At 36.6% G+C, this 26,065-nt stretch overlaps 1 protein-coding gene across 1 annotated transcript in view; it reads left to right on the plus strand.

Moving 5' to 3' along the window:
- Positions 1 to 26,048, plus strand: part of LOC135990760 (TBC1 domain family member 12-like) — a 45,163-nt gene extending 19,115 nt beyond the window's left edge. The window contains 12 exon segments of the mRNA XM_065638784.1: positions 4,622 to 4,678; positions 11,062 to 11,177; positions 13,233 to 13,315; positions 14,911 to 15,028; positions 15,211 to 15,317; positions 15,978 to 16,058; positions 18,752 to 18,846; positions 19,569 to 19,640; positions 21,702 to 21,830; positions 22,127 to 22,236; positions 23,937 to 24,195; positions 24,432 to 26,048. Coding sequence (XP_065494856.1) covers positions 4,622 to 4,678; positions 11,062 to 11,177; positions 13,233 to 13,315; positions 14,911 to 15,028; positions 15,211 to 15,317; positions 15,978 to 16,058; positions 18,752 to 18,846; positions 19,569 to 19,640; positions 21,702 to 21,830; positions 22,127 to 22,236; positions 23,937 to 24,195; positions 24,432 to 24,500 — 1,296 coding nt within the window. The 3' untranslated portion in view covers positions 24,501 to 26,048.
- Positions 26,049 to 26,065: the final 17 nt, after the last annotated feature.

Genomic DNA, 26,065 nt, shown 5'->3' on the forward strand with positions numbered 1-26,065 from the left:
TTGCAGAAAGTGCTATTTACTCTGAAGTAAACTGGGTGCTTTTTCAACATTTTCAAATACAATTTTCCTTATTTAAATGGTTTCCCTTTTTGAGTGAGAGAGGGCAAGTGTTCTTGCTTAGTTTACTTGCAGATAAATGGTCTTGGCTTTGTGCTATAAAAACACTGTGGTAAAAATCCAGATGTCTCTTCCATCCTGAGGAATGGAGAGTGTGTGCGATGCTACCAGTCATCTGCTTCCCGTTTTGTAGTAATGAACGTGTTTGTACTGGAGACCAAGTCATAATCTGCAGAAATAGTCTTATTTTCTTGTCCTGCTGTCCCTCAGTGACTGTTTTAAACTGTAGCGTTCCAATTTTTTTTAACCTCTGTAGTGGCAGAAAAGCAAATATATTAAAACAATGTCTTCTAAACTTAGTTGGTCCGAGCCACTAGTCGTGGTTTCTGTTATAATGGTTGCCAGATTAGTGTCACTATTGGATTTATATAATCTTGAGTAATATGTCAGTAACAGCTAATATTTTTAGCTTCTAATTTAACTAAAGCATGTGTGGTCTTTAGATAAAGCATCATGAGCTAAGATATACAGTTATCAAAGAGGGATCCAGACTGATGGTATACTGTGCACAGAGTTAGCTCTACAATACCTGAGAAAATTTGATTCTTAAATTGAGAGGTGACCCTAATGTCTCCATATGTAACATATGTCAGATCTCTTGCATGCGTGTTTAAAATTTACAGTATATCTACTTGCGCATATGCCTTTGAAGAAAAGCCAATGGTTTCTTTTCTCAAAAACCTTCAAATTTGCTAAGCTGACGATGGGTTAGAATGAGTATAGGCACACTCGGTTATTGAGGATCAGTGGAAAACAGTATCTTCACTTTTGAATAGCTCACCGAAGCCCCTAGACTAAATTCCTCACTATGCAGGACATGTGAGAAGAATATAGGCAAGAATGCAGTCGTGAAGCCTTTAAGAAGTTGGTAGAAATGTGATTAAAGCTTAATATGTTCTGTTCACAAATAATTCTGGCTGAATACTTCATATCCTATGTGGAGTGTCTACAAACTTCCATGTTGTCTTTCTAAATTGAAGTCAGTGGATCAAGTGTGATCTGAAGCACAAAACTTACTTTTTTTTTTTCCCCTTTTTTTTTTTTAGCCATCTGGTCACAACAGTGGCTACTCGCTGTTTAGCGCTTTTGTAAAATGTGCTTCTAGGTGTAAGACTATGCAAGCAGAATGGGCTTAAGCTGTATGCAAGCTGCATGTGAGGGAGTTTATGGTAGTTTATTATTAGCAACAAATCTTGCCATTCCTGGACACTACAGCATTCTCTGTGGCTGGACACAAACTTCTGTGACTTTACTGATGCCAGTGGCCAGATTTGGCAGGGTGCAAATAAACCCTTGATTAAGCAAACTTGGTAATGAGTCAGCATCCTTCAGATGAAAGATGAGATCTTAAAAAGTCTTTTTGCAGGAAAGATTAACTCACAACAGGAAAAGCTTTGTAATTAATAAGAGAAGGAAGTTTTTTGGGTAAGGATAATACTTATATCAAAGCTTTATGTCAAAATATTGACACTTAAAGGACTTCCCTATTAGTAAAAGAAGAAAAAAATTGCATTGTTGTACATTATTTATAGTCCAAAGGGTGGTAAAGCTCATGTGCCCTATTTCCATCCTGTTTGATGGAAGCCTCCAGTGTTATCTTTTTGGTAAGGATGATGTAGTAAATTGATAATTACATTTAAATGAATGCTTGCAGCTCCCAGTAGCTGTCTATCAACTAGACATTGCTATATATGCCTCTACAGAGAATTCAGGTGGTGATTCTAATATCCTGAATAACTTCCAAGAAAAGCTGGAAACTTAATTTGGGATGCTGTTGCAGACGTTTTTCAGACAGCGATGCTAGCCAGCTCTGCCTTCAGAGACTGTCTAATGAAAGTTACTGTAAATAATTTTCTTTGCAAGTTTCTTAACCTGTGTGGAAGATGATAAATGTTTTTGTCAAAAAGCAGCCGGCAGGGTTTTCCTGGCCGGGGAGGTGGCAGGGTCCGGCAGGGTCCCCGCAGCCGTGCTGCCGGCAGCGCGCCTGGGCCGAGATGCTGCAGCTCGAACTGGGTCAGGGGTTGCAAGTTCTTGGCAGCGGCATCTCCCCGCTTGCAGCTGCTGGCACGCTCGGCTCTCCGTGGGTTTAGAGCTGCCCAGGCAGGATGTGATTGAGGCCAACTCTTTTGCTGGACATCTCCCTCCTCTGGGCTTCCTTCCTTCGCTGTTTTTTAAAAAGGGAAAATAGCAACTCCTTAGGACTGCAAATGTCAAATGTGTTTGATGGTTTTAGGAAGTGTGCCTTTTTTCATGAACTGCAGCTAATAAAACTGGCTATTATAAGAAGTATGTGTTCATTAATGATGAGTCTGGTAAATTCTTTTTGGTCTGTACAGAGATCTGCTTTAAATTAGACTGCTGAAATATTTTAATACAGAAGCATTTAAAGCAGAAAACGACTTGTGGGCTGATGCATGACATTTTGGTGTGTATTGACTGAAGTACAAGTTCTGTTTAAAAATGCAAGCTTTCATTTTTTTTCTTGCTCATGATTAAAGAAAAGAGCTTTAAATCTATGCTCAAAATTATTCTGGATATCAAGTCATTAAGTTTAGCTCTCGGTTTTTATTAAAGCACTTTTCGACACTTCTGATTTGTTTAAAGAAGTATGGCCATTTTTTTTTCCTAACATGCCCCAATTAAACTAAACTCAAAAACCAGAAATACACATTGCAAGATAAAGTGAATTTGATGTTTTACTTTTGTTTATCAGCATTTTTAACAAAGTACTGTCAGTGACAGCCTTAAATGATGGGAGAGAAGCTTGCTTTTTATTTAGATCTGACACACCATGAAAAGCCTGCAGTGATTTAGAAATGATTGCTTATTCAGAAGTGTAGCCATCTTTTCCAGAAGCTGTCACCTTGTGTACAAAATGGAAGGTATTCATTTTAGACAGTCCATTAAATACTGACTCTGATTTTGATGACTGGATCACTGTCCTACAACTAACCTCTGAAAATATTTTTGGGTGGCTCTGAAGTTGGAGGCAGGGGCAGAACACAAAACCAACAACAAAAAACAACCCAAATTGTACTTGAGGGCTAAAAAACTCACTGTCTTCACTTGCATATTTTTCCAATGTCGTTATCTCCAGTCTGAGATCTAATGGAAAAATTGCATTCACTTAATCGGGAGAACTCCCATGGTCTCTCAGGGACGAGGGTTGTTGGAGGCTTCTCTTCAGAGGAACAGATGCATTTTGAATCAGTTTTCGTGACACAGACCTAACTTGAAATATTAACTCTTCCCTGCAATCTTTGTATCAGTTTAACAGTGCTTGCAAAGTGTATATGGCATGGTTGTCAACAAATCTAAGTACTGAATATCTGAAAGAAGTAGGTAAATACAGTGCTGGATGCTTTTTCACAGGAGTGATTCTTAAGCAGGTAGTTACCTAGATAGAGATAGCAAAGGGTGACACAAATAAAAATAATTGTTTTTTCTTCTCTTAAGTGAGCTTCTCCAGGTTAAGCAGACTTATGCTACTGAGCTTGAGGTGCTGTGACAGCAAAAATCATCATCTAGGTAGGCTGTATGAAATTCCAAAAGGGTAGGATTTAGCAAAAAGATTCAGGTAGTAAAGATGCCGTCTTTTGTGGACTTTTTTAAAGCTGTGAGTTTGGTGTTTGGCTTTTTTTTGTTTGATTTTTTTGTTTTTTTTTTTTGGTGTGTGTGTTTCATGTGGTGGGTGGGTTCTTGTGTGTGTGTGGTGGTGATTTTTTTGCTTGTTTGGTTTTGTTTTAATGTAGCGCTTATCCTTCTGAGCCTGGTATGGTACTTTAGTACTGAAAAGGAGAAAACAGCAAGGGAGAAGAAAGCCTTTATAACGCTTTTTATTAGTCTGGGCTACGCATGGTACGAGAACACTACAGATGTGTTCAGAAATAATGTTGAAGGCATGATAATTTTCCTTCTTCCAGGTGCTATAATGGAATGCTTAAAAGCAATGGCTTTTTTTTTTTCCCTTCCCCCCCATCTTTATGTTTGGCTTTTCCATGAGAAATGAGAGCAAGGTCTTCGAGATTAATTTTCAGAGCAAACAGTTTCTGTTTTCTTTTGTCAGCCTATAGAAAATGTTTTGTTCTTTTCTTTTTAACAGTTTATCTTCCAAGGCCGGTGTCTAAGTAAGCGTAACTTTTATGGGTGGTCTGGACTAGGGAGAGACAGTATATTGGGGAACATCATCTGTCATGCACTTGAAGTGCCACAGTAAAAGATCTCCTTTCAGGCAGAGGTGCTGACTGTAGAAAATATACAGCTTAAGTTAAACCAGAAAAATAGTCCAATAGATGTCTATACACATCTTGCACAAGGGGGAAGTCTTTGTATGTGTGTTTGTATATTTTGAGGGCTGGAGAAGGAGGAGCAGCCCACATCTATGTTTCTTTAAACACAGGATAGAAATACGTATGAATTTAAATTTTGGGTTACATGTTGCTGTATTGTAATGGTCTTTTCTGTCATTTATTCACTAAGGCTTTACTTCTGTTTTTCTCATTAGGATGACAGTTCTGGCAGTGTTGCGTCAATATCTGCTCTCAGTCTATTAAACACAGGGGTATGAAATTTAATATATATATTTTCCTAGTTGTATTCAATGCCATGCATGGGACTATGTAGCACTCATTAAAATAGAACAAACATCACATTTTCACATTAGCATGAATATTTTATGGCACTAACCATCAACTCATTAGATACCATTAGTAAAATAAATAAATAAACCTCACACATGAGTCTCACTAACAATTTAAAGTGATAGAGTATTATCGTTTGTGTTGCATGTTCTTGAATAGCAGGAAATAGATAATGCTAGAGCTTCACAGTAATTTACTTTCTATGTTTGCTGTACCAACTTGCTTAATGGTAAAAGTTGTTAAAAGGCTGAATTTGTAATATTTTTGAACACCTTGTATTAGCTTTGAAAACTGATACCCTAGAATCCTTTTTTTTTTTCCCTGTCACTAAGTCACACAAGCTATTAACAGTGGCTCTTCAGAACTTGAGAGGCTTTTAATCGCTATTTCTGATATAAAATTGGAAACCTAGAAAAGCGTAGCTACTGAGACTTGTTAGATGCTGTTACGTCTTCTAATTGCTGTGGCTGGTATCCTTCTGGAATTGGCCCAATGCACATGCCTGTTACTTTGAAAACTTTTTATGCTGAACGGGAATAATACAAGTTTAGCTTTTTAGTTCTGTGGGTCTGTTACTCTGGCTTTGTGAAATAGAGCAGTAATGTGACTGCTAGATGTATGCGATGGCTGTGGTTCATGTTACATGGTCCAGCCACTCTCGGCTCTTCTTTATTGCTGTTTCGTAATAAACAAAAGATGAAACTTGGTGCAACTTGTTAAATGCCCAGTTGAGGAAAAAAATAAAGTAAATGAACATCTTAAGGTGGATGACATTACTTTGGAAGGTTGACCTAGAAACTTTTGAGTGTCTGTTTGGTTGTTCTCTTGTACTATGTGAAGATTAGTATTTTTCCCTCCTTCAATATAGGTTCTTCCTATATCACCTGCAAGTTAGGAAAGAAGGTACTGTTCTGTCTGTCCTTATAGCATCTGGCATTCTTAGTTCTGGGAAAATGTATAGTGTGTGACTCATAGAATTTTTCAGTGGCACTTACTATTGCTATAAGCGCTTTATTTTTAATCACCTCGTAACCAGTTCTAGCTCAGCAATTTTAACATTTAACCTGAGGGGGACGCATGACGACACTGGAGTGAATCCTTATGCATTAGCAGAAATCCTTCTTACATAAATTTTCTTATTTTTATTAAAGTGATTTAGATGGGTACCTTCCTAAGCAATTATATTAATGTTTCCATTCTTGCATGATCAACTCTGCTTGAAATGAAGGGAAATGATCTCTCTGATATTTCTAGTTAGCTGTACAACACTGTGAAAATAGTCATATAGATGTTTTTAGAGCCCCATCTGCTCCACAGAGTCGAACATGTGTGTGGAGAGAGGTTTAAAACAACTTGCAGATTATGTGGCACTCCGCATTGTTTCCTTGACAGCAGTCACGATTGATTGAACAAAACCTGTTTCAGTATCAGGTTTAGAATTTGGAGGGAGTAAAGCGTGTGAAGAGAAACAGTAATATATAGGGTGTATGCTTTGTTTAATAGGAGTATTCGTAAGCCTTGACATACTGTAAATAGAGGCAATCCTTAAGGTAATGAAAGTTAATTCAATGTTACCTATTGGGTCACTTTCTTCTCCAGCATACATAAAACATAATTGGATCTGGAGTGCTTAATCTGTATTATTGGTACTTTCAGGACTGTGGACTCCCACAATCCTTGTAATCCAAGGCTTTTATCACTCATTTCCAGGAGTTCAGCTGTCATTGTTGGATCCTAGATAGATTAAAACTTATCCCAGCAAGATGCGTGTAAAATTTCATTGTCAGTATTTATTCCTTTAAAGCTGTATAGTTTGGGGACTGTAGATGCAAATTTATCTTCTAAAATTGAATCATTATGTGCACACTTAGCTAAATATTTTATACCCACAAGTGTGCCCTCCTTAGGGTCGACTAATGCTTTTGGAATGCTGCGATGCAGCTGGTTTTCTTTTCTGTAAGTTAGTTTGCTTAGATGCTGGAAGAAGCAGCCATGGGCAATTATGGTGTATGTTACACAGTGCAATCCAGTACTGTTCAGAGAGATCCAAAATAGCCCAGAGTGGTCTAGCTGTCCTATATGGTTCTTCTGAAACAGGATGAAAAAAACTTCAGTTTTATATGTTTTCCATGTAGGTACCAAAAAGGTGCAGGCAATAAAGACCTGTGCAGGTTTATTATTTTTCTTTTGTTTAAAACACCAGAATAGTTCGTGTGTATGCCAGTTTTATTTATTTATTTATTTATTAAAATAAGTTACCAAAGACTTTTTTTTCCCCAGCCTCATTCATGTATTACTTGTCTGAAGGTTAATAGGTTTATCTATATTTCTGTAGGAATAAATACCGGAAATACAAATCCCTCCCTATACTGTGCTTTTAAATATGTCACTGTGTTTTTTGGGAAGAACATGCTTTTGGCCTGTTAACAGGTTTATTACTGGCAGTAGATTGGATGATGAAGTTCCAGCTTTAATAAGGAGAGAACTATACTTACTTTGTATTAAAGCTGAGATTTGTTTTTCTTTATCTATTTTGGGATTGTGGTCTGTATCTTTTAATGCTGCAATAACAATTTTTTTAAACAACATTCCTTAAACTACTGAAACCATATATGTGAAACTTTTTTTTTTCCTTTTTTTCTTTTCTTTCCTCATAAACAAGTCTCACGTAGTCTCGAATCTTAGTTTTCAACTATTCTATGCTCTGGCATATGCCTTGCATGTTAAACATTTGACAAGACATTTAACTTTAAATTGTATTTTTACCTTTTAAAGAAGAGTATTAGCTCACATCTTTTGAAGTGAAATTCTGTGTCAGCAGAAGCTTTTTATCCTGTGCCAAGAATTTTAGATTCTGTATCAAAAGCATTGTTAAGGCTATGGGATTCTTTGCATCTAGTAGTGCAAAATATTACAGAAAAAAAAAAAAAAGATATTTTAGTTGCACAAATGAGTGAGGTCCGTGCATGTTTGAAGGTTCTGGGATCTCACCTTCAAGTAAGTTTCCTAGAGCACAGGCTTCTTCAAGAAGCAGCATCTTCCATTGGAAAGTTCCAATACTTTGGACTATATTTCATTCTGGAGAATGTGCAGCTATGACAGCTTGAGCTTGAAGCTATTTTGGTCTCTGCTTTGACTCTTTCTAGTAACAGTGTTTTCCCTCTCTGTGCATGTGTTCTTTTCTTGCAAAAACCAACTGTTTATGAAAGGTAGTTCCAGAAACACAGTTGGGTGATGAGTTCTGCCTTTTGTGAAAATCCCTTTCTTTGTTGCCTTGGAAATAGTATATCAGTTCCTAGCATGTACGATAGCCAGAAGCACTAGCACCATTCAAATGTGTTGCTTGTAATAAAAAGGTGAGAGTAGTTTCATTTCTAATGTCCATCTTGCAATGCTTTTTTAATTTAACTTGCATACAAATTAGGTACGTAGGAATGTTGAAAAGGTTGGTACCATTTGAGCTTCCTAATCTCTGACCACTAAATGAACTTGATTTTGTGGCTTCTATTACAAAGTATTGGAAAGTGTGAAAGTAAATCAGAACTTCTACCAAGAGTATGAGGGATGGCCTTGCTGCGGTACTGCAGCCTAGATGCTACCTGAGGATGCATTCCTAACTTCAGGATATACTGGGGTAGCCTGAGGTATAAAGCATAGCAGAAATGTCTATAATGTGTCTATGGTTTCGAGTGGATGAAATAATTTTAGACTTAATGTGTATATTCATTCATACAGTGAATGTTAGTTTTGATTTTTTTTTCTTCTCCTCATGCCTTTGTGAATTACAACAGAACTCTACTAATCCTATATGTCCAGATGTTCAAGATGCTTGCTTGAACGTGCCAAATTATGTTGGTTGCATATTATTTTCAATCAAAAGTTGTCTTGGGTAGTACCCTTCAGAAGAGGAATATGTTCTAGGAAATTTTTGTAACCACGCTTCTTGGCCAGACTTGGAAATATTTTAGAACTAAGTTGTATTTAAGAACCGTTGGCTAGTAACTTAAAAGTCATTGCATTTACAAAGCATTAAGGTTTTAGTGGGAATGTGTGACTTTCCAGGGTACTAACAAAATGAGATATTTAGTACACAGACACAGGGTAGAGTAAGATACAGCAGTTAAAGGGGTGAATGGCTGGAAGGATAGGTGGGGTAGAGATGGAAATCACTTCAACAGATACTGAAAATATTTCAAAACTATTCTTTGCCTTGTTTTGTGGAGGTGCAGTCACCTTTTCTCATGAGTTAAACTGTTGTTCTGACTCCCATGAACTAGAGAAGGGCAAGAAGTCCAGATAACTTCTCAGGACCTGAAAATATATATAGAGGCATATAATGTGCATGCCCTTAGTGTTGTGACCACACCTCATCTCTGAGCTCTGAAGGTAAAAGCTTGGGTCTGATTAGTACTTGGATGGGAAACCACTTGGGCATACCAGTTGCTGTAGCCTCTGCCTAGCAAGAGCGCAGTCTCCATCCTTGGTGATATTCAAAATTGGGCTGAACAAGGCCCTGTGCAACCTGCTGTATGACCTTGCTTCAAGCAGGGAGGCTGGACTAGGTGATTTCCAGAAGTCTCTTCTAACCTTAATGATTTTGCATGATAACTTCCCCTTGAGACGAGATTAGCATGGCATCGAGATTATACTTTTCAGATCACTTAATGTGTTGTGCCCTATGTGAAAGAACAGAAATTTTGTTAGACATCATTGAAACGGGCAGGGTAAGGAGGCTGTGGAGCAGAAAGCTTTTAGCCACCTTAGTGTTGGGCGAATGCTTTGTGCCTTCTCTAGAAATCTGAGACCGCATTGTCGTGTTTGTGAGAGGTCTTTTCCCATTTAACTTTATGGACTTACTGTGTACTGAACTTTTAAGCTATATAATAGCTTTAGAGTTGTCAACTCTGTTTCTCTGATGCTACCAATGAACACAGAATGTGTAAAGCCCTCTGTTTCTCCCTGGGAGAACTAATGTGCACCAGAAGCTGTGTATTAGGTGTGAGAGTCATTTGGGAACAGTTTCTAGAGAAGACTAGTTTGATTGGGAAGATACATGACCTAACTGATATTTTTTAAATTTATTTTTGGTGACTCGTACGTAAGATATTGTGGTTAATCTGAGACTGAACTTACTTACACAATTATTAAAGCAACAGATGTACAAGAACAAACTATCTTTAGATTAAAAAAAAAACTTGGACAAGTTAGAGCTCACTTGGCTGTGCTTAAGAATAGAGCTGTGTGATCTGTGAAAGTACATTACTAAAATACCTTGAATTTCTTCTCTTAAAAAGATGACTTCTCAGCTCTTAGTATTCTATGTTTGAAATCCAGCATGTGGAAGACTTGCAGAGAAACTAGTATTTAGCCTTCATGCCTAAGGAGAGTGTGAACCCACAAGCTCACTTGGTTTGGGAATAAGTTGAAAGTCTTCTCACAGATAACCTTTGAAGCTTTGCCTGATTGTAAGAATGGGTTTCCTAGTAACTTGGCTGTAAATTTTTATTTACAGCGGCTAAAAAAGAGGGAACATGAGATTTTAAGTTTTCACCTGGCTCTGTCTAGCCTTTTTGCTAAAGATTTCTCATATTTCTGTTTTGTTGAGTTGTTCTGTTGAAAATGGAATGGGATTCTTTATTTCTCAGAATTTTCTGTGTACTGGAGGCTCTTAAATTTTTTTTTTCTAAGTAGACTGCATGTTTTAACCTCTGAGAAAGAAATGATGTGAAACAAGCTTTTAATTATAAATACTGTTACATTGTCACTGAGTATAGTGTAGGCAGGTCTGGATAATGTGAGTTTGATGGTCCTCCTAAAGGCTCCAGAAACCTGAGGGGCACCAGATCTTAAAGTGGCTATTATAGAATCAAAGGGAAAGAAATGGAAAGAGACACATGTTCTTGGTTAGTGGTCTTTGGTGTTTGTTGTGTGGGGTTTTGTGTGTGGTGGTTTGTTTGTTTGTTTTGTGAACTTCAAATTACTTGCATACTAATTAGTTTGGGAAGATTATGTAGCCTTCCTCATTGTAACTGATCACTGGATGCTCAGTAGTAATATTGAACTAGAATAGATCAAAGATTAAGTTGACACAAGAAACTGTTTTCTCATTCATCTTTACTTAGCAGTCTTGGAAACCTGCAGTCTTGCTATAAACAATTACAACTTGCTAGCTCCTTGCTGTCTTAAATTATTTAATATTATATATTTTAACATTATTTAATAAGTTAAACAAGTAATATTATACTTAGTAACTAGAAGCGGGGCTGAAATCTGAGGTCAAATTTTTATCAATGATGTTATCTAGGAATATGAAGCACGGACAGGAAGAATGTATAAACCTCCACCCCCATCAGCAAGACGTAAAAATATTGAATTTGAACCACTCTCAACTACTGCTTTGATTCTGGAGGATCGACCAGCGTAAGTATGATTTTGCTGTGGAATTGATGATGACTGAATTTTTTATATATGCTTCTGATGAGCTAAGCTTCTCAAGTCTTACATGAAAGTATCATTGGATTATTCCATCCCGGATAATAGACTAATAAAAACCTCCAGGAGAACCTTTATATTATAGTCTATATGAGGAATTATTTCTCACTATAATGGGACCACCAGTCTGTTATCTACTGTATATCACAGCTGCTTGTGGCAGTGCTGTGGGCATCCTTAATCAGGAAAATTCATGAAGACTTTTATGGATTTCTTCACTGCCCTCTCAATGTGCACTCCTTCTCCTTCGCCCATTCTGGAAACTTAATTTCCTAGACTGGGCGGGAAGACAGTGGCAGCTGTCACTTCAGTAAACCTGGACTTGCCTTACCAGAAGAGTGTTTTTTTAAAAAGGAAAAAAAGTATTAGGCAGGTAGCTGTAGGAGTGAGAACTGTCTTTGAAACACAAGAAATACCTTCCTGTCACTAGTGCTGAATGCTCATTTTGCATCTGGCAACTACAGTTAAAGGCTTTGTTGGCAGCAAGATGATCGTGTTCACTGAAACTGTTCCTTGCCCCTGTTTCAGTTATGTTTTTGTGGCTCCTTAAAACTACAGCTGAAGGCAAGGCAACAGCAGAAGATGCAACAAAAGCTTCATTAAGTACAAATAAGAAAAGTAATGAAAAATGGGTAATAAACTGGTCAGTATTTTTAGCTATACAGTCTTAGCAACTTGAAGGAGTGAGGAGGACCTGCTGACTAGGAATGTGTGCTGTGAGGAAAGCAAAGGGAGCAAAGCTTTCATATTTACCTTGAGAAAGCTTGTGATGGCACTGTTAAATGTTTGCATAAGAAGTTCCAATTGGGAAATCTAAAATAGAACATGTAGTGTTTCCTTTGATACTCTCTCTAGTGGCATATAAGCTTATTCCATGCTAAGACAGAAATATATTGAATGAAGGTATGGATTGCTATGATTATGTTTTTAAAAATATGTTATTTCTTTTACTATAGGGTGGATAGTCAGATATGCAGTAACTGGTTTGCTGATGCTTTTCTGTACTTTCAAAATATTACAATTCACAAACTAACATAAATATGTTTTTACAAATGACACTTCCACTTGTTTCAAATTGGAGTGCCATCCCAAGTGTGTAATGTGTTGCCACAGTCTCATTCTTGAAAATATATTCTGTTCTCACTTCCATTTGAAATATTAATACAGTTTGGGTTTTTCGTTCTTTTGGTGTGTTGTTTTGTTGTGGGGTTTTTTTTTCTGCTTGTATAAGAGGAGATGGAAAACTTTTTTTTTCATATTAAAATGACAAAACTGTCTTCTGTTTATTTTGAACCAAAGTAGACTAGAGATGAGGTAAGAGACTGAGACCAAACATTGTGTTTAGATTTGCTTTGGAATTAGTCTGCTTGATCAAAAGGAAGTGTGTGTTAGACAATTAAGGGATCACTATGCAGCCAAAAACCAAACACATTTTAAGCTGGTGAACTTGTAGTTCTGCAGTAAGATTCTTTAGCTGTAGCTCTGACATTAATGGGGATCTGTCCTTTCTTCCTTTGGCAAACCTATCTTCTCTTAGGAAGGTTTTAAAGGGCTAACTCTAATGAATAAAAACCTTTACCTTTCATTAAAAATACATCATCATAGATTTCAGATGACCAAATGGAGTATCGGTTTGCAGGTATATTTAATGATTAAAATTTGCCTGTGCAGAAATGCATTGGAATAAATATCTGGATAGAATATCAGTATTTCCATTTTGTTACTTCATGCAAACTTCATTTGAGCATCGTTCCAGATTTTCAACCAGTCTAATAACCCTGCTTTGGGGGAAGCTATAGGAGAACTGAAACAGAAGCAGTAAACATCTGGTAGGTTTGAATGAGTCAGTCTTCTACTGCTGTTACTGAAACACTGGTAGTGTGACAACGCCAGAGTTCACCTTAGAAGCCAAATTAAAACCTGTTTTGAAATGGTTCAGAAAGTCATTTGTATGTATTGAATTCAGGAACAACTTGTTTTCAGAAATCTTCCTGCCAAATCAGTGGAGGAGGCTTTACGTCACCGACAAGAATATGATGAGATGGTGGCAGAGGCAAAAAAACGAGGTATGTTAACTGTGCAGCAAAAACAAAGTAATTCCTGGCTTCTGCGCTAGTAGGTACAGTCAACAACAACCTTGTTTAATATCTAGGTTATTTTCTAGTACATGTGTGCACACAGTTTAAAACAGAACTCAGTTTTCAAATTGTTTTCTTATTCCACCACAGTGAACACAACTAGGTTCAGAAGTCAGTTTAACCTTTTCTTTAATTAAGTAGGAACTTGACGGTGTTTTTTTAACTACTTGTGTAATGCGATCAGCTAGAAACTTTCTGGGTATTTGGACTCTTTTTCAAGCTGTGTTGCTGCAGTTGCCACTGAGAGCCAAAGTATAATAAAGCTGACTACCTAAAGATCTGGGGTTTTTTTCAGGAATTTGAGATAAATTCCAGTGTGAAGACAGATGAAAACTTTGTTTTGTTTCCAACCAGCTGTACCTGTGTGAACCTTCCTACTCTGATAGATCCCTTTTTAAAAAAAAAAAAAAAAATTAAACATACCTGTAGCATCTGGTACTGTGTAAGTCTTTGAATAGTTTGTTGAAAGGACTTATGTATTCTTGTGCCTAATATCCAGGGAATAAGCTATTGCTGCACGTTGTACTTGGGCTGTTGTCAGAGTTACAAGCTTCTGAATTGATTGAGCCTCTATGGATCTGTGGTAACTTACTCTGAAAGATGTAATAAGAATTTCAGGCATTTGACAACTCACTTCACTCTTCTCTTGTGTTGTGCATCTTACAAGGTGTGATCTGTGGCCCATATTCATTTAACTGCATCTTTGGAGGGTCAGCCATGTGTGGTGTTTTAGTATGTATTTATTAAATTAACTATTGCTACACACGAAGCTTCAGTAAAAACTTAATAAGCTGGTCAGCTGTATCAGTTTACCAGGGATGGCGTGTTTACTCTGTTGATGTGTCTAATACTTCCATAAATAGAAAATGCCTTGCAATTTCACAGTGGTTCTTAGTGATGTCAAGATAGCACTGCTCCGTCTTTCTTTTAGCCTTTTTAATAAGAGGAATCTATAAACGATCCTCTTCTAACAAAAGGCAGAATACTTTTCTCCTGTTCAGCATTGAGGCTTTGTCTCAGATATTCAGGTCCTCTTTCCAGAAAAGAAAATATATAATCCTTTTAGGTGGAAAATTCAGTAAAATTGTAATAATTTTTAAAATGGGTGTAGAATTGCACTTTTATATAATAATTTGATCTATAAGAATTCCTGATTAGTCTAATAAGTAAGGTTTTGGTAGAACATGCTGTGAAATTCATTGCAGGAAAAACCGTGCTGATGATGTGCTTGCTTTTTAGTCATTCTGTGTACTGCAGAAAAGAGTGCCAAGACTTTTCTAGCCAGATTTTTGCTTGTTGAAACTGCTGTGTATTTGAATAACTTAAAGATAGCTTAAATTTTTAAAAAATCCAGTGAAATACACCTACAATCAACAGAAAATAGCACCAGCTAGTTCCTGCACAACTGTAATTTACCCTTGATATCTTTCAGGCATCATCTAAATAATTAGATAATAGCTGAATTATTTACCCAATACTTTATATACACTAATACAGAATTATTAACATGTTATGCTTAACAGAAATTAAAGAAGCACATAAAAGGAAAAAAATAATGAGAGAGCGTTTCAAGCAAGAAGAGAATATCGCTAGTGCTATGGTGATCTGGGTCAATGAAATACTACCTAACTGGGAAGGCATGTAAGTAAAATTCTGTTGTGTAAATGAGGCAAGGCTGGCTTGTTTCTCCTTTGGAAACAGAGGAACTACATACCTTATTTTTCTTTTCCTTTCTTTTTTGTCAAGAAGTCAGTTTTTGTTGCTGTGATATAGAGAGAGGTCATTACAGAGTAATATGAAATGTGCTTTCTTTCCTATTTCAGGCGTGCTACCCGAAGAGTTAGAGAGCTGTGGTGGCAGGGATTACCCCCAAGTGTACGTGGGAAGGTTTGGAGTCTAGCTGTGGGAAACGAATTAAATATCACTCCTGGTATGCATTAACAGATCACATCTTAATGTAAATTTAACTTGACTATTTTAAAAGAAAAATTTAAACCTTTGTTAAAAAATATAAATGAGAGTATATTGGCTTTTTGAAGAAATGTGTTTCACATCCTTGCGAACAGATGATTTTTTTCTTTTTTTTTTTTTTTTTTTTAAACCATTGGACGTCATATCCTGGTAGATTATGGAAACGATTCCAGACCTGCTTACAAAAACATTTCAGTCTCATAACAGTTAAGGTGACGCTCCCCCCAAAAAATATTTTTTATGTTTAATATTGAGAATTTGTAGCTTTGTTTTCTTAAGGAGGTGGAAAGGAGAATTGCTTTATTTCATAACTAATGATTTTGATGAACTTGAAGTGTTCCAACCTATTCACAAAAATAAACATCTGAGTTATTTAAGACATGATTTCCCTCTTGTAATTTGCCTGTTCACCATAGAAGAAAGCAAAATACAGTGCACACTGTAAAACTGGGCATAGTGGTACTCCAGTGGTTAGAGGTGACCATCTAATAGATTCTCCTCCTGCCCTCCGTGGTTCAGATGAAACCAAGCAATAAACTCAAAGCCAAGTATACTTTGCGTGCTTTTGTTTTGGATGGGCGCTTTTCTTGTCACTTTCTTTGGTTTTGTTTTCTTGCAGAACTTTATGAAATCTTCTTGTCAAGAGCTAAGGAACGATGGAAAAGCTTCAGTGAGACAAGTTCTGAGAATGACGTAGAAGGTGAGACCTCCTGAATGCTTGACAGCCTCCTATTCACTGTTACAAACCCAGAAAGTCTCACAAGTTCAGCTGCAATTGCAGCATTAGGAACTTAAATGTTTGTTTTCTTATAACAAGTCAGTGAGTGAGTAGCTTAACAGTATTTACTGTATGGATGAAAGATACCTTGAAATATTGCATGTGCTAGTTCACTTTCAGATGAATGTGTTTTCCCCTGAATTCCTGAAATACCAGGACTAAGTTCTCTTGAAAATTTTAGATCAAATACAAAAGAAGAAATGGAAAATTAAATTACAGTGTGTGTCGTTGCTTAGCTCTGCTTAGATAATTCTTATGTTGATATCACTTCCACAATTTTGGAAAAGAAAAATAATAATCTCTGGTTTTTGATTGTGAAACTGAAAGGTGAAGAATATATAACATAGTACACATTTTGCATCCCACTTGGGTTTCCTTGGAGGAAAGGCTATCTGGGCAATCACGATCTATTAAGTGGCGATGTTAGCACACTTGTATGTATAATGGTGTTTTATCACTGGCATATTGCTGTCTCCTGTGCCTATTCTCTCTTAAAAATAGCATCAATGATGTTTTTAATCGTAGAGATATCCTTGTTGTAAACATTAACTCCTTGTGCTATTAACAGTTAATTTTTAAAATGCTGTCTTATACTGTAAGCACCAGCTGCTATAAATTTTCTTTCTTTTTTAGTTGGTCTATTTTTTTGGAAAGAAAATGTCATTGTAATGCAAAACATACTTTTTTGTTTGCACTTGCCGTAGCCTGTCCTGATTGATTTGCCACTTTGACTGTAAATTATTCAGGTCGTCTTTAGGCAACCTCTGTGACTCATCTGAAACTTGTATTAAAAAACTGTGTGTGTATGAGACTGTAAATATGCTTATCCTTGGAAAACACATTTGTAATCCCCCTTGGTTTGTGGGGTGGTGGATTGTTTTTTCTTTTGTTGTGGACGTGTGGGCTGAGTGTGGGGGAAGGCTTAGGTAATTTGTTTATTTTGGAAAGGTAATAGTTCTGGATGGGAATGAAAAGGGGAAGGGTCCAATTTGATTATGTCGGATGTTCTGGGAAATGTAGTAATAAGGGAAAACTTAGAGTAATAGGATTTTCATCTCTGGTTGAAAAGCAAACCAGCTCACTGTGCCTTTTACTAATCTTTTGTAGCAAAATCTGGAAGATCAATTATTTCAGCCTCATTTAACATATTTGAGTCATTCTGAAGGTTTTTCCTTCACCTTTTTCTTTAACACACTATTTTGGCAGATAAAGATTAAAGCATGAAAAGTATCTTTTTGTGTCTTGAAGACAAGACATTCAGCAAAAGATGTGTTATCTGTCAGTTCTGTTCAGAAGACCCCCAGCAACTTCTCTTTTGGAGTTGAACTGAATTTCTTGCATAAATCCAGAGTTTCTTATGCTCTGTACTGTAGACTATAATCTTCCTTGTGAATATATTCAATGGATACTGTCCCAAATGAAATTATCTCAAATTAACCAATATAATACCTGTTCCTTTTGAGAGAGAAAGGAGGGAAGCAGCAGTTCTTGAACTTTTTATTTTAGATTATGTTCTTTCTCTGTAATAATAATCACCCTCTTTCTCCCAAATTCCCCTAGCACAACCTGCAACAGTCCCACTCACTCCTGAATGTAACTATTGTAGTTTTAGAAGGACTGGACAAAAATGCTGCTTTCCAGGCTTTAGCAGAGCAGCTTCTGTTTAGCCTATTCATCAGACTCTGCAATCTTCTGCTTCCCAGGTGGCTCTTGACTGGTTTAAGCCCTCTGAAAGAGCCTTTTCCCCAAGTGCCATGGGTATTTTTCTCCTTGCTGTCACTAGTATTTGCATCATATCCCTTTGTAGAGGACAGGGTAGAGAGAACTCAAGGGCCAGCTGAATTTCTGCTGGCGGTTCTTGAGTGAATGTTGCCTTTTTTCCTTCCATTTGAGGAATGCCACTCCTCCTAAGGATGCAACAAAAGTCTGAGTCTAATGAGAGCTCAGAAGTAACGTAACTTCTGCAGATCATAACTGTGTGGTCAATTCTGGAAACTTCAATAAAGTTGCTCTGTATATTTGAGTGACCTTTAGTAAAAGCAGGACGTGAGAAAAGCATGACTTCGAAAGTCATCTGCTTGACTTTGCAGGTGAAGAAGTGCTAGCTTCTTGTGATAATTATGTAATTAGTCCTTTTTTTTCCTAGAATACAGAGTATATTTCAATGCTGCTGGTTGAAATAAGCCACCAAATGAGCTGATTAGGAATGAAAAATTTCTGAATTGAGATGCCACTGGCTCACGTTTAGATCAAGAGCAGTGCTGTCTCTGCTCAAGTTTAGAGAATGCAGGGCCAGTCTGGGCCTGGACAGAGTGTGATACAGAAGGAAAAGGTAACCTGTTGTTTTAAAGTCTGAATGGTGTAAAGGTGACTTGCAAAACAATGAGCAGACAGGTAGTAGTTGCTGATCGTTTCCCTCACTTTTTGGAGCTGATGGCCTATACCAGGTATCAATGGGCAGCTTCAGCTCTTGAAGTACAGCACTGTAGAAGTGCACTCCAAGAATTTCAACTAGATAACTTCTTAGATCCTGAAAGTCTTTATGTGCCTATGGCTGTTTTATTCTGAAGTCTGTAAAATTTATCAGTTTTAATAAGTGTTGGTTTTGCTTGCAGATGTGGGTGCATCTGTTGCTGATCGTGAGGCCAGTCTGGAGCTCATTAAGTTGGATATATCACGCACATTTCCATCCCTGTATATTTTCCAGAAGGTGAGATTTCTGTAACTTCAGTTATGACAACTGTAAACTTCTCAATAGTTAAACAAGAAAAGAAACCTAGCTGGCTAAATATTGGAATAGTTTTTAGAAACTATTTGTATAAAACAACAAAAGTAGAATTAGTTCTTTTCTACACACAACAGCAAATAGTAATTTTTTTTTTTTGGTGAGAATAAAGTAGGGACACTTTATGATGGATTATAACTCTCTTGGAAAAAATGTGTGTGGTTCTTACTAATGTTCATGAAATTACATGCAAAAATTAGAATATTCTCATTTCTTATTCTGAAATCTTGTTTTAGTACACATTTTTAGGCTTTTTGATTTTTATATAGATAGAATATATGCATATACATGTATAAAATAGCATCCACTGTTGTAATACAGTAACTCATGTTATTAGGAATTAAACCATCCACTGTTTCTGAAACGGAAAAACCAACCCTGGATGTGTACCAGATATCCTCATTTTCCATTAAGTACTGATTTCTGATGAATTATTTCATAGGTTTATTGGTCGATTACTTTTCCTTTAACATCTCAAAACCATACATGGTAATGCATGGAGTAAAACCTAGTATTATTGTAGATGTGAACAAAGCAAGAATTCACTGGCTCACTTGTATTTTAAAGTAGTGGCTTGTTGCCTTCCTATATTTATAAAGTGATTTTGAAGAAACCTCTTTTCTCTCTACTCCCTCTCCTTGTATTAGGGTGGTCCTTATCATGATCTCCTGCATAGTGTTTTAGGAGCATATACATGTTACAGACCAGATGTGGGATATGTAAGTATTTGCTGTAAAATGTTTATAACATGCAAATAAACTTAGGATGTCATGTATTAGAATGTATTAAATAAATAGGTTATCTAAACTTTATGCTACTAGCACTTAAAAAAAAAAAATCAACTTTGGCATTTATTCATTTCATAGCAGTTACAGTGATGGTAATTCTTAGAGACAATGAAATAGCTGAAAGTGTACTGAATGTCAAGGGTGGGTATACTATTTGGCTTGCTTGGAAAATTTTAAATAGGTGTGTTCACAAGGCATTGTAGTTTTGACAGACCCACAGTACATACAGAAAAACCCAAAATGCTGGCAGACTTACAGCGAGACCTTAGCCTCTTCTGTCCTAGTGTTGCTCCCACTGCTGCCATTTCCACACTCACGCTCTCTGCTTCACTACCGCATGTCCTAAACTCCAGAAAATCCTTATTGGTGTTGTCAAAAATTAATCACTTCAACTGAGTTCAGTGAAAATAAGATTGTTTGCATCAAACATTACTATGTGTAAAAAAAAACAAAAAACCAAAAAAACAACAAAACCAAAAACACAAACAAAAAAACCCCAAACAACAAAACACCACAACAACAAAAAAACAAAAAACCCAACCAAAAACAACCAAAAAACCCCACAACAAACAAGCAGAAAACCCACAGCAAACAACCAAACCCACAAACAAAAACCACAAACCAAAAACCACCAAAGAAACCCACCCATAAGAAACTGACAAGAATCCCACAAAGCAGCCAACTAAACCTAACATTGAATGGTGTCAGCTTACAGAAGCAGTTAAATAACAAACAGATGCTTTTTTGTTTTTTCTTTCTAGCAGTAGCTAGGAACACCTTTCACAAGCTCTAATTGATTCTCAGCTAAAAAGAACTTGAAGAGTTTTAAGTCTGATCCAAGCAACAAAACATTACTTAACACAGGGCGTGTTTTCCTCTAAATCAGACATACTTGGGACTCTGCATCAATATCTAGTTGTTTTTTCATGTTCAAATGTCTTTTAGCCCTGAATACTCTCATCTGTGACCTCATTTTCAGAAACCCTCCCATGCTCTTTAAGTGAGATTACAAACTCTGCAGGTTCTGAGACTGCTTGTTCCCAGGGTGGAGCTTTAAAAAGAAAAGTAATTTTTCATGGATAGGTCTTCTCTTTTTCATGAGGAACACAGCTAGCCTGGATATTGCTGATCATAGATTTTTTTTTTCTTTTAATGTTAATATGGCAGTAAATTTAATCTTATTTCCACACCCATCTGTTGCGCAAAATTGGAAAGCTGTGGGACTTTTTTCCCTAGTTGGTTAAAATACTAAGTGCATTTTTTTAAACGAGGAGGAGCAGCGTAAATGCCTAGAAACAGCAGAATTATCATCATTGCAGTTGAAATGAGTAAAATTATTTTTATAATATATAAGTATTTGTTATTTTTTGTAATAATGAGTATTCAGTTCATCAGTTAACAACGACAAGAATAATGCTCTTCACTTTTATTGCAGGCTAAAGTGTTTTTGAGAGAGTATTAATGGAAAAATGTAAACTTGTAGCTAACCACTTAAAAGTGCTTTTATGTATGTGAACAAACACTGTTTGGCAAGTAGAAATCTATATATTGACTGTTCTGAAACAGAACTTTGTCTCAATTCCAACGTATCTGTCTGGGTCTAAACTGTCCCATATGTGAGGTTTTTCTCCATGTCTGCTTTTCCCATAGCTTAACAATGAACTTAAGGCAAAATTTTGTCTTTTATGAGCTCTGCATACATCCTGTGTGGTTTTTAATTTCTTGCATTCCAAGTCCCAATGACTTGTGATCATGAGACCTCCCAGAACTTCCATCAGTCACCCAAAACTGGCATCTGAAGAAACACACTATGTCTTGCTGAAATAAAATTGTCTGCATGCATAAAAATTTATCCCTATTGTTTCTGTTCATCTGGATATGTTATGCAATGGTATTTTATGTATTGCAGACTGTAAATATTTGCATTTCCAAAGATATAAGATGTACTGAACCTACTCACTTATATTTACCCAATGCTTTTCCCACTTGAAGGTACAAGGGATGTCCTTCATTGCTGCTGTGCTCATTCTCAATCTGGAGGAGGCAGATGCTTTCATTGCCTTTGCTAACCTTCTAAACAAGCCATGCCAGCTGGCCTTTTTCCGTGTGGATCACAGCATGGTATGCACAGTTTTTCTGGTTTCGAACCATAACATTCTTTTGACTTGAAGCATAGTTGATTTATTGAGGACTTCCTTTTGTTCTGTTGAATAATGGAGAACTTTAACCTCTAGTTACAAAACTGAGAATACCAGATACTAATCCATAGAACACATCCTACTGTTTAATACTCGTGCTTATCCTAAGAAGTTGCATTGTGCTATGTTGTCATCCTCAGTTCTTGGTGGTGTTTGTGTTATTTTACAACTAAACATTCTTTTGATGATTGCTTATGAGGTGCTTTACTGTCTCTACAGATGCTGAAATACTTTGCAGCCTTTGAAGTATTCTTTGAAGAAAATCTTCCTAAATTGTTTCTTCATTTCAAATCATACAGTCTTACTCCAGACATATATTTGATAGACTGGTGAGTTCAGAGAACATAGCAAATCTAATCTAATAACTGTTGGAACACTTTCCATTTTGCTACAGGTTTTTCAGCAATAGAAATACAACACAAAAAAAAGCATTCGGTAGGTGTTTATGTACCTTAGCTTCCTAGGTCTTGTGAAATTCTGGTGAGCTGCTTTCTGCAAAAGCAGTTCCTCTGGCAGGATTCAGATTTTATGAACTGGGATTAGGAACAACAACTATTCAGATAGAAAAGGAGACACACAGGAGTCCTGTGTGTCTTGTGTCTCATCTTCTTGTCACTGCAGGTAAGACAGCTACGTGTAACATAAGTAGGGGAGAGAAGGCTTCTACACTGATTGTGACTTGATGAAATGAACATCATCAGCTACTGCAAAGCAGAAGGAGGATAAAATTTAGGACCTGGTTTGGGAAGGGATAAGGTTGGAAATACAGTGAACATTTTGAAGTAATGAATGTTCTAAAGCAGAGAGTATCAAACTATGTTATGTGCCTGTAGCACAAGGCAGCATTCTTGAGTACAGAATGTCATTCATAAGCATTTGTGTGTGGATAAAAAGTGCTTCATGTAGTATTATTAGAGAGGTTAGAAGTTTCTAACAGAGTAAATTGAATTGAGTAGAATTAAATAATATAAAAACCATCATGTCGTCTGAGTACTGGGGAATTAAGAACTTTGGCTATAAGATGCAGCTTATCAGTCTCAGCAGCAGCAGGTTATACAACAGCAGCATTGAGTCAGGAGTGTGCTGCAGTCCTGAGAGTTCAGGCCGATCGAGAGAGGTATACATGTTGCAGAAATAGTGCTGCTATACGAAGTACTAGAATATTCTGCTTCCAATTACCCATGAGAAATGAAGACTGTTATTCATGCACATGTTCCACAGATGGCCTTGAGATAGAAAGAGCTCCTCTTGTAAAAGGAGAGTGGAAGAGGTGGTGGTAGTCTGCGGTAAGGAGCGTTCTGAGGTTCCTGAATCACTTCCCAGCAGGAATGCTGGGGAAACAGAGAGCACCATGCTTTGTATCAAATGAACCACTACAAATTTATGGGAGGGGTTCTCCAATATGGTACATGTAGCAGGCTGAACTCTCAGCCCATGTATAATGAGTGATTTTTAAAAATAAACTTTGCAGTAAGAAGGGCAAGTGGGCTCTTCCCAGTGAGAATAGAACACCAACTGTATTACGATGTTGGCAATTTTTAATGTGAATAGAAATTCAAAATGTATCATGGAAATGTAGTTACTGAGTTCTCATTAGTACATCAGTGGGATGTAGCCTCCTATTGAGATGATTTGTGGCTTTAGATTTAGGTTAGAAAACAAATGGTGAACAGAGCTGCTAAACTCTATGGCTTAAAGAATGGGAAGGTTTAAGTTCTTATTTATATATTATACCCTGTTTGAGTGTAAAGATGTTTGTAATTTCTCTAGTCAGAGCTTTCTAAATGAGATGGCTTTCAAATTCAAGATTCCCTGTAGCAAGAAAAGACATGGGTTTCAGAGTAAGGGTTCTGACTTTAAGAACTGGAGACTTGTGGATCTTTGAAATAATGGAAAAAATAAGAACGTATGAAATAATTCGTTATCTGCTAACTCTCAGCTAACGTAACTGAGACTTAAAGGAGGTTGTATTTTCCTCTTTCTGAGATAGGTTAAAGTTATAACTGTGCCTTTTTTTTCTCAATTGTAGGATTTTTACACTCTACAGCAAGTCATTACCACTTGATCTGGCCTGTCGTGTCTGGGACGTTTTCTGTAGAGATGGAGAAGAATTTTTGTTTAGGACAGGGTTAGGAATCCTTCGGTTATATGAAGATATTCTCCTACAGATGGACTTTATTCATATAGCACAGTTTCTAACAAAACTTCCAGAAGACATTACATCAGAAAAGCTTTTTAGTTGTATTGCAGCTATTCAGATGCAGAACAGCAACAAAAAATGGGCACAGGTGAGTTTCTTGAAGGAGGTGTGTGTATATATATAAAGCCAGACATGTCAGCACATTAATTTATGAGGCACTTCTCTTAATGACTATGCTGTATGTCTGACTTCTGAGCAATGGGCACTGCCTATCTAGTGTCTTATTCTAGAAATTAATTTCCATGATAATATCATGGTGGTTAATATTGATCTATTTTATAAGACTGGCTTTAAAAATATTCATTAAATAACTTACTTTTCCAGGTGTTTGCCTCACTGATGAAGGACAGCAAAGAAGGGGACAAGAACCATAGCCCAGCACTGAAAAGCTAATTGTCGTAATGTTTAGATCAATTGAAAATGTGGAAAACCACTTGATGACAAAAGAGTCTTCACATCACTTCTATGTGGAAAAGCACTACAGAAAATGTGAAAATGAGATGGAAAACAGGCACAGTTCTCAGTGGAGTAATGAACTGATGAAATCTTCACCCTTTTGCCAGTATTAGCTTTTGTCGTGGGAAGACTTGTTTTCACATAGAATGCTAAAACCTATGAAACTGAGAAGTGGGGGAGTTCATATTTAATAGTTTAAAAGAATCAGCTCAATGCAATAAACATTTGTAATAATTTCTGTTGGTACTTCAAAAAAATTTTGAGGCATAACGTTTTTTACAAATACCACAAAGGCACTTTTTGGGGGGGATGAGGGAAATGCTAAATCTTAAGGCCCCAAAACTGCTATCCAAACCAAATGCTTTGGTGCAAATATTACCTCCAAAATTAACCATTTGAAAGTATCGGGGACCAAATAAGGTGGTTTGGTATGTTTATGTCCCAAGATGGTTAAAAATTGGGAATGGGTATTGTCTTATTTACTTGTTTTTTTGTTGTGGTTTTGGGGTTTTTTTGTGTTTGTGTTTTTTTTTTTTTTTTAAGTTGCAGCTTCATTCTTCAGTCTGGGCAAATGTAATTAACTCAGGAACTGTGGAATTATTGTGCCCAAACCTGTTAGAGCAAAAATCATCTGAATTATGAACAGTGCTAAGATCAGGGCTAATATTTTCAGTGTGTACAGCTTTCAAAGCAAGTGGTGTTAAGCATTAGTTTTGATGTATTGGTCGTGAAGCTTGTTTAAAAATGCAGTGGGTATTCTGTGGAAGGGTTTTGCCACCAGAAGTTTTATTTTGTCGAGCCATTTCCAACTAGGAAATACTTTTATGTAACAGTGAACACTAGGAACTGGCAAAGTTATCTGCAGACTTTGCCTTGTCAAAGGAGCAGCCACTTTTAACACTTTGGAATGATGCAGACACAGAATCACTTTTGATACTGTCTTTTATTAGTGTGCAATACCGAAATCCAAAAAGCATTTGGTTTAGTGAAACTTAATTCTTTAACATCTTTTAACTGTGAGACATGAGGTCATATTGTATGTGTCATAGCAGATATTTGCAAACATTTCCTATTCTCAAAGATGCTGTACAACAACTTCTGATTGTAGGGGATGGAAATTTAAAATGGATAGCACTGCAGGTGAGGAACACTTGCACTCTCTTGGTCCATTTTTGCTAATATTTAATGTAAATAAATTCCTTACATGTGGGTTTTTGTAACTGGTCCCTCTGTGGAAATCAAGTCAAAATTTACCATTATGTATTTTTAAGTGCAGGAGGCTTCCAGTTGTCTGGTGTTTAAAAGCAGAGTCTACATAATTGGGGTAAAGATTTAGTGTGGTGTAACTTACATTGCTATCTGGTTTAAAAACTACATATATACTACTCATAACATTACAAATTGAAATTTAAATGTCAAATTTTTCTTAACTTATGTATTCACTACTCTAATTGGATCCAATTTGTCTTATATTTTTGTGTTATCTTGTACAGTTTTCTTAC

Source organism: Caloenas nicobarica, chromosome 7 (assembly GCF_036013445.1).
Source record: "Caloenas nicobarica isolate bCalNic1 chromosome 7, bCalNic1.hap1, whole genome shotgun sequence".
In the NCBI taxonomy this organism is placed as follows: Eukaryota; Metazoa; Chordata; class Aves; order Columbiformes; family Columbidae; genus Caloenas; species Caloenas nicobarica.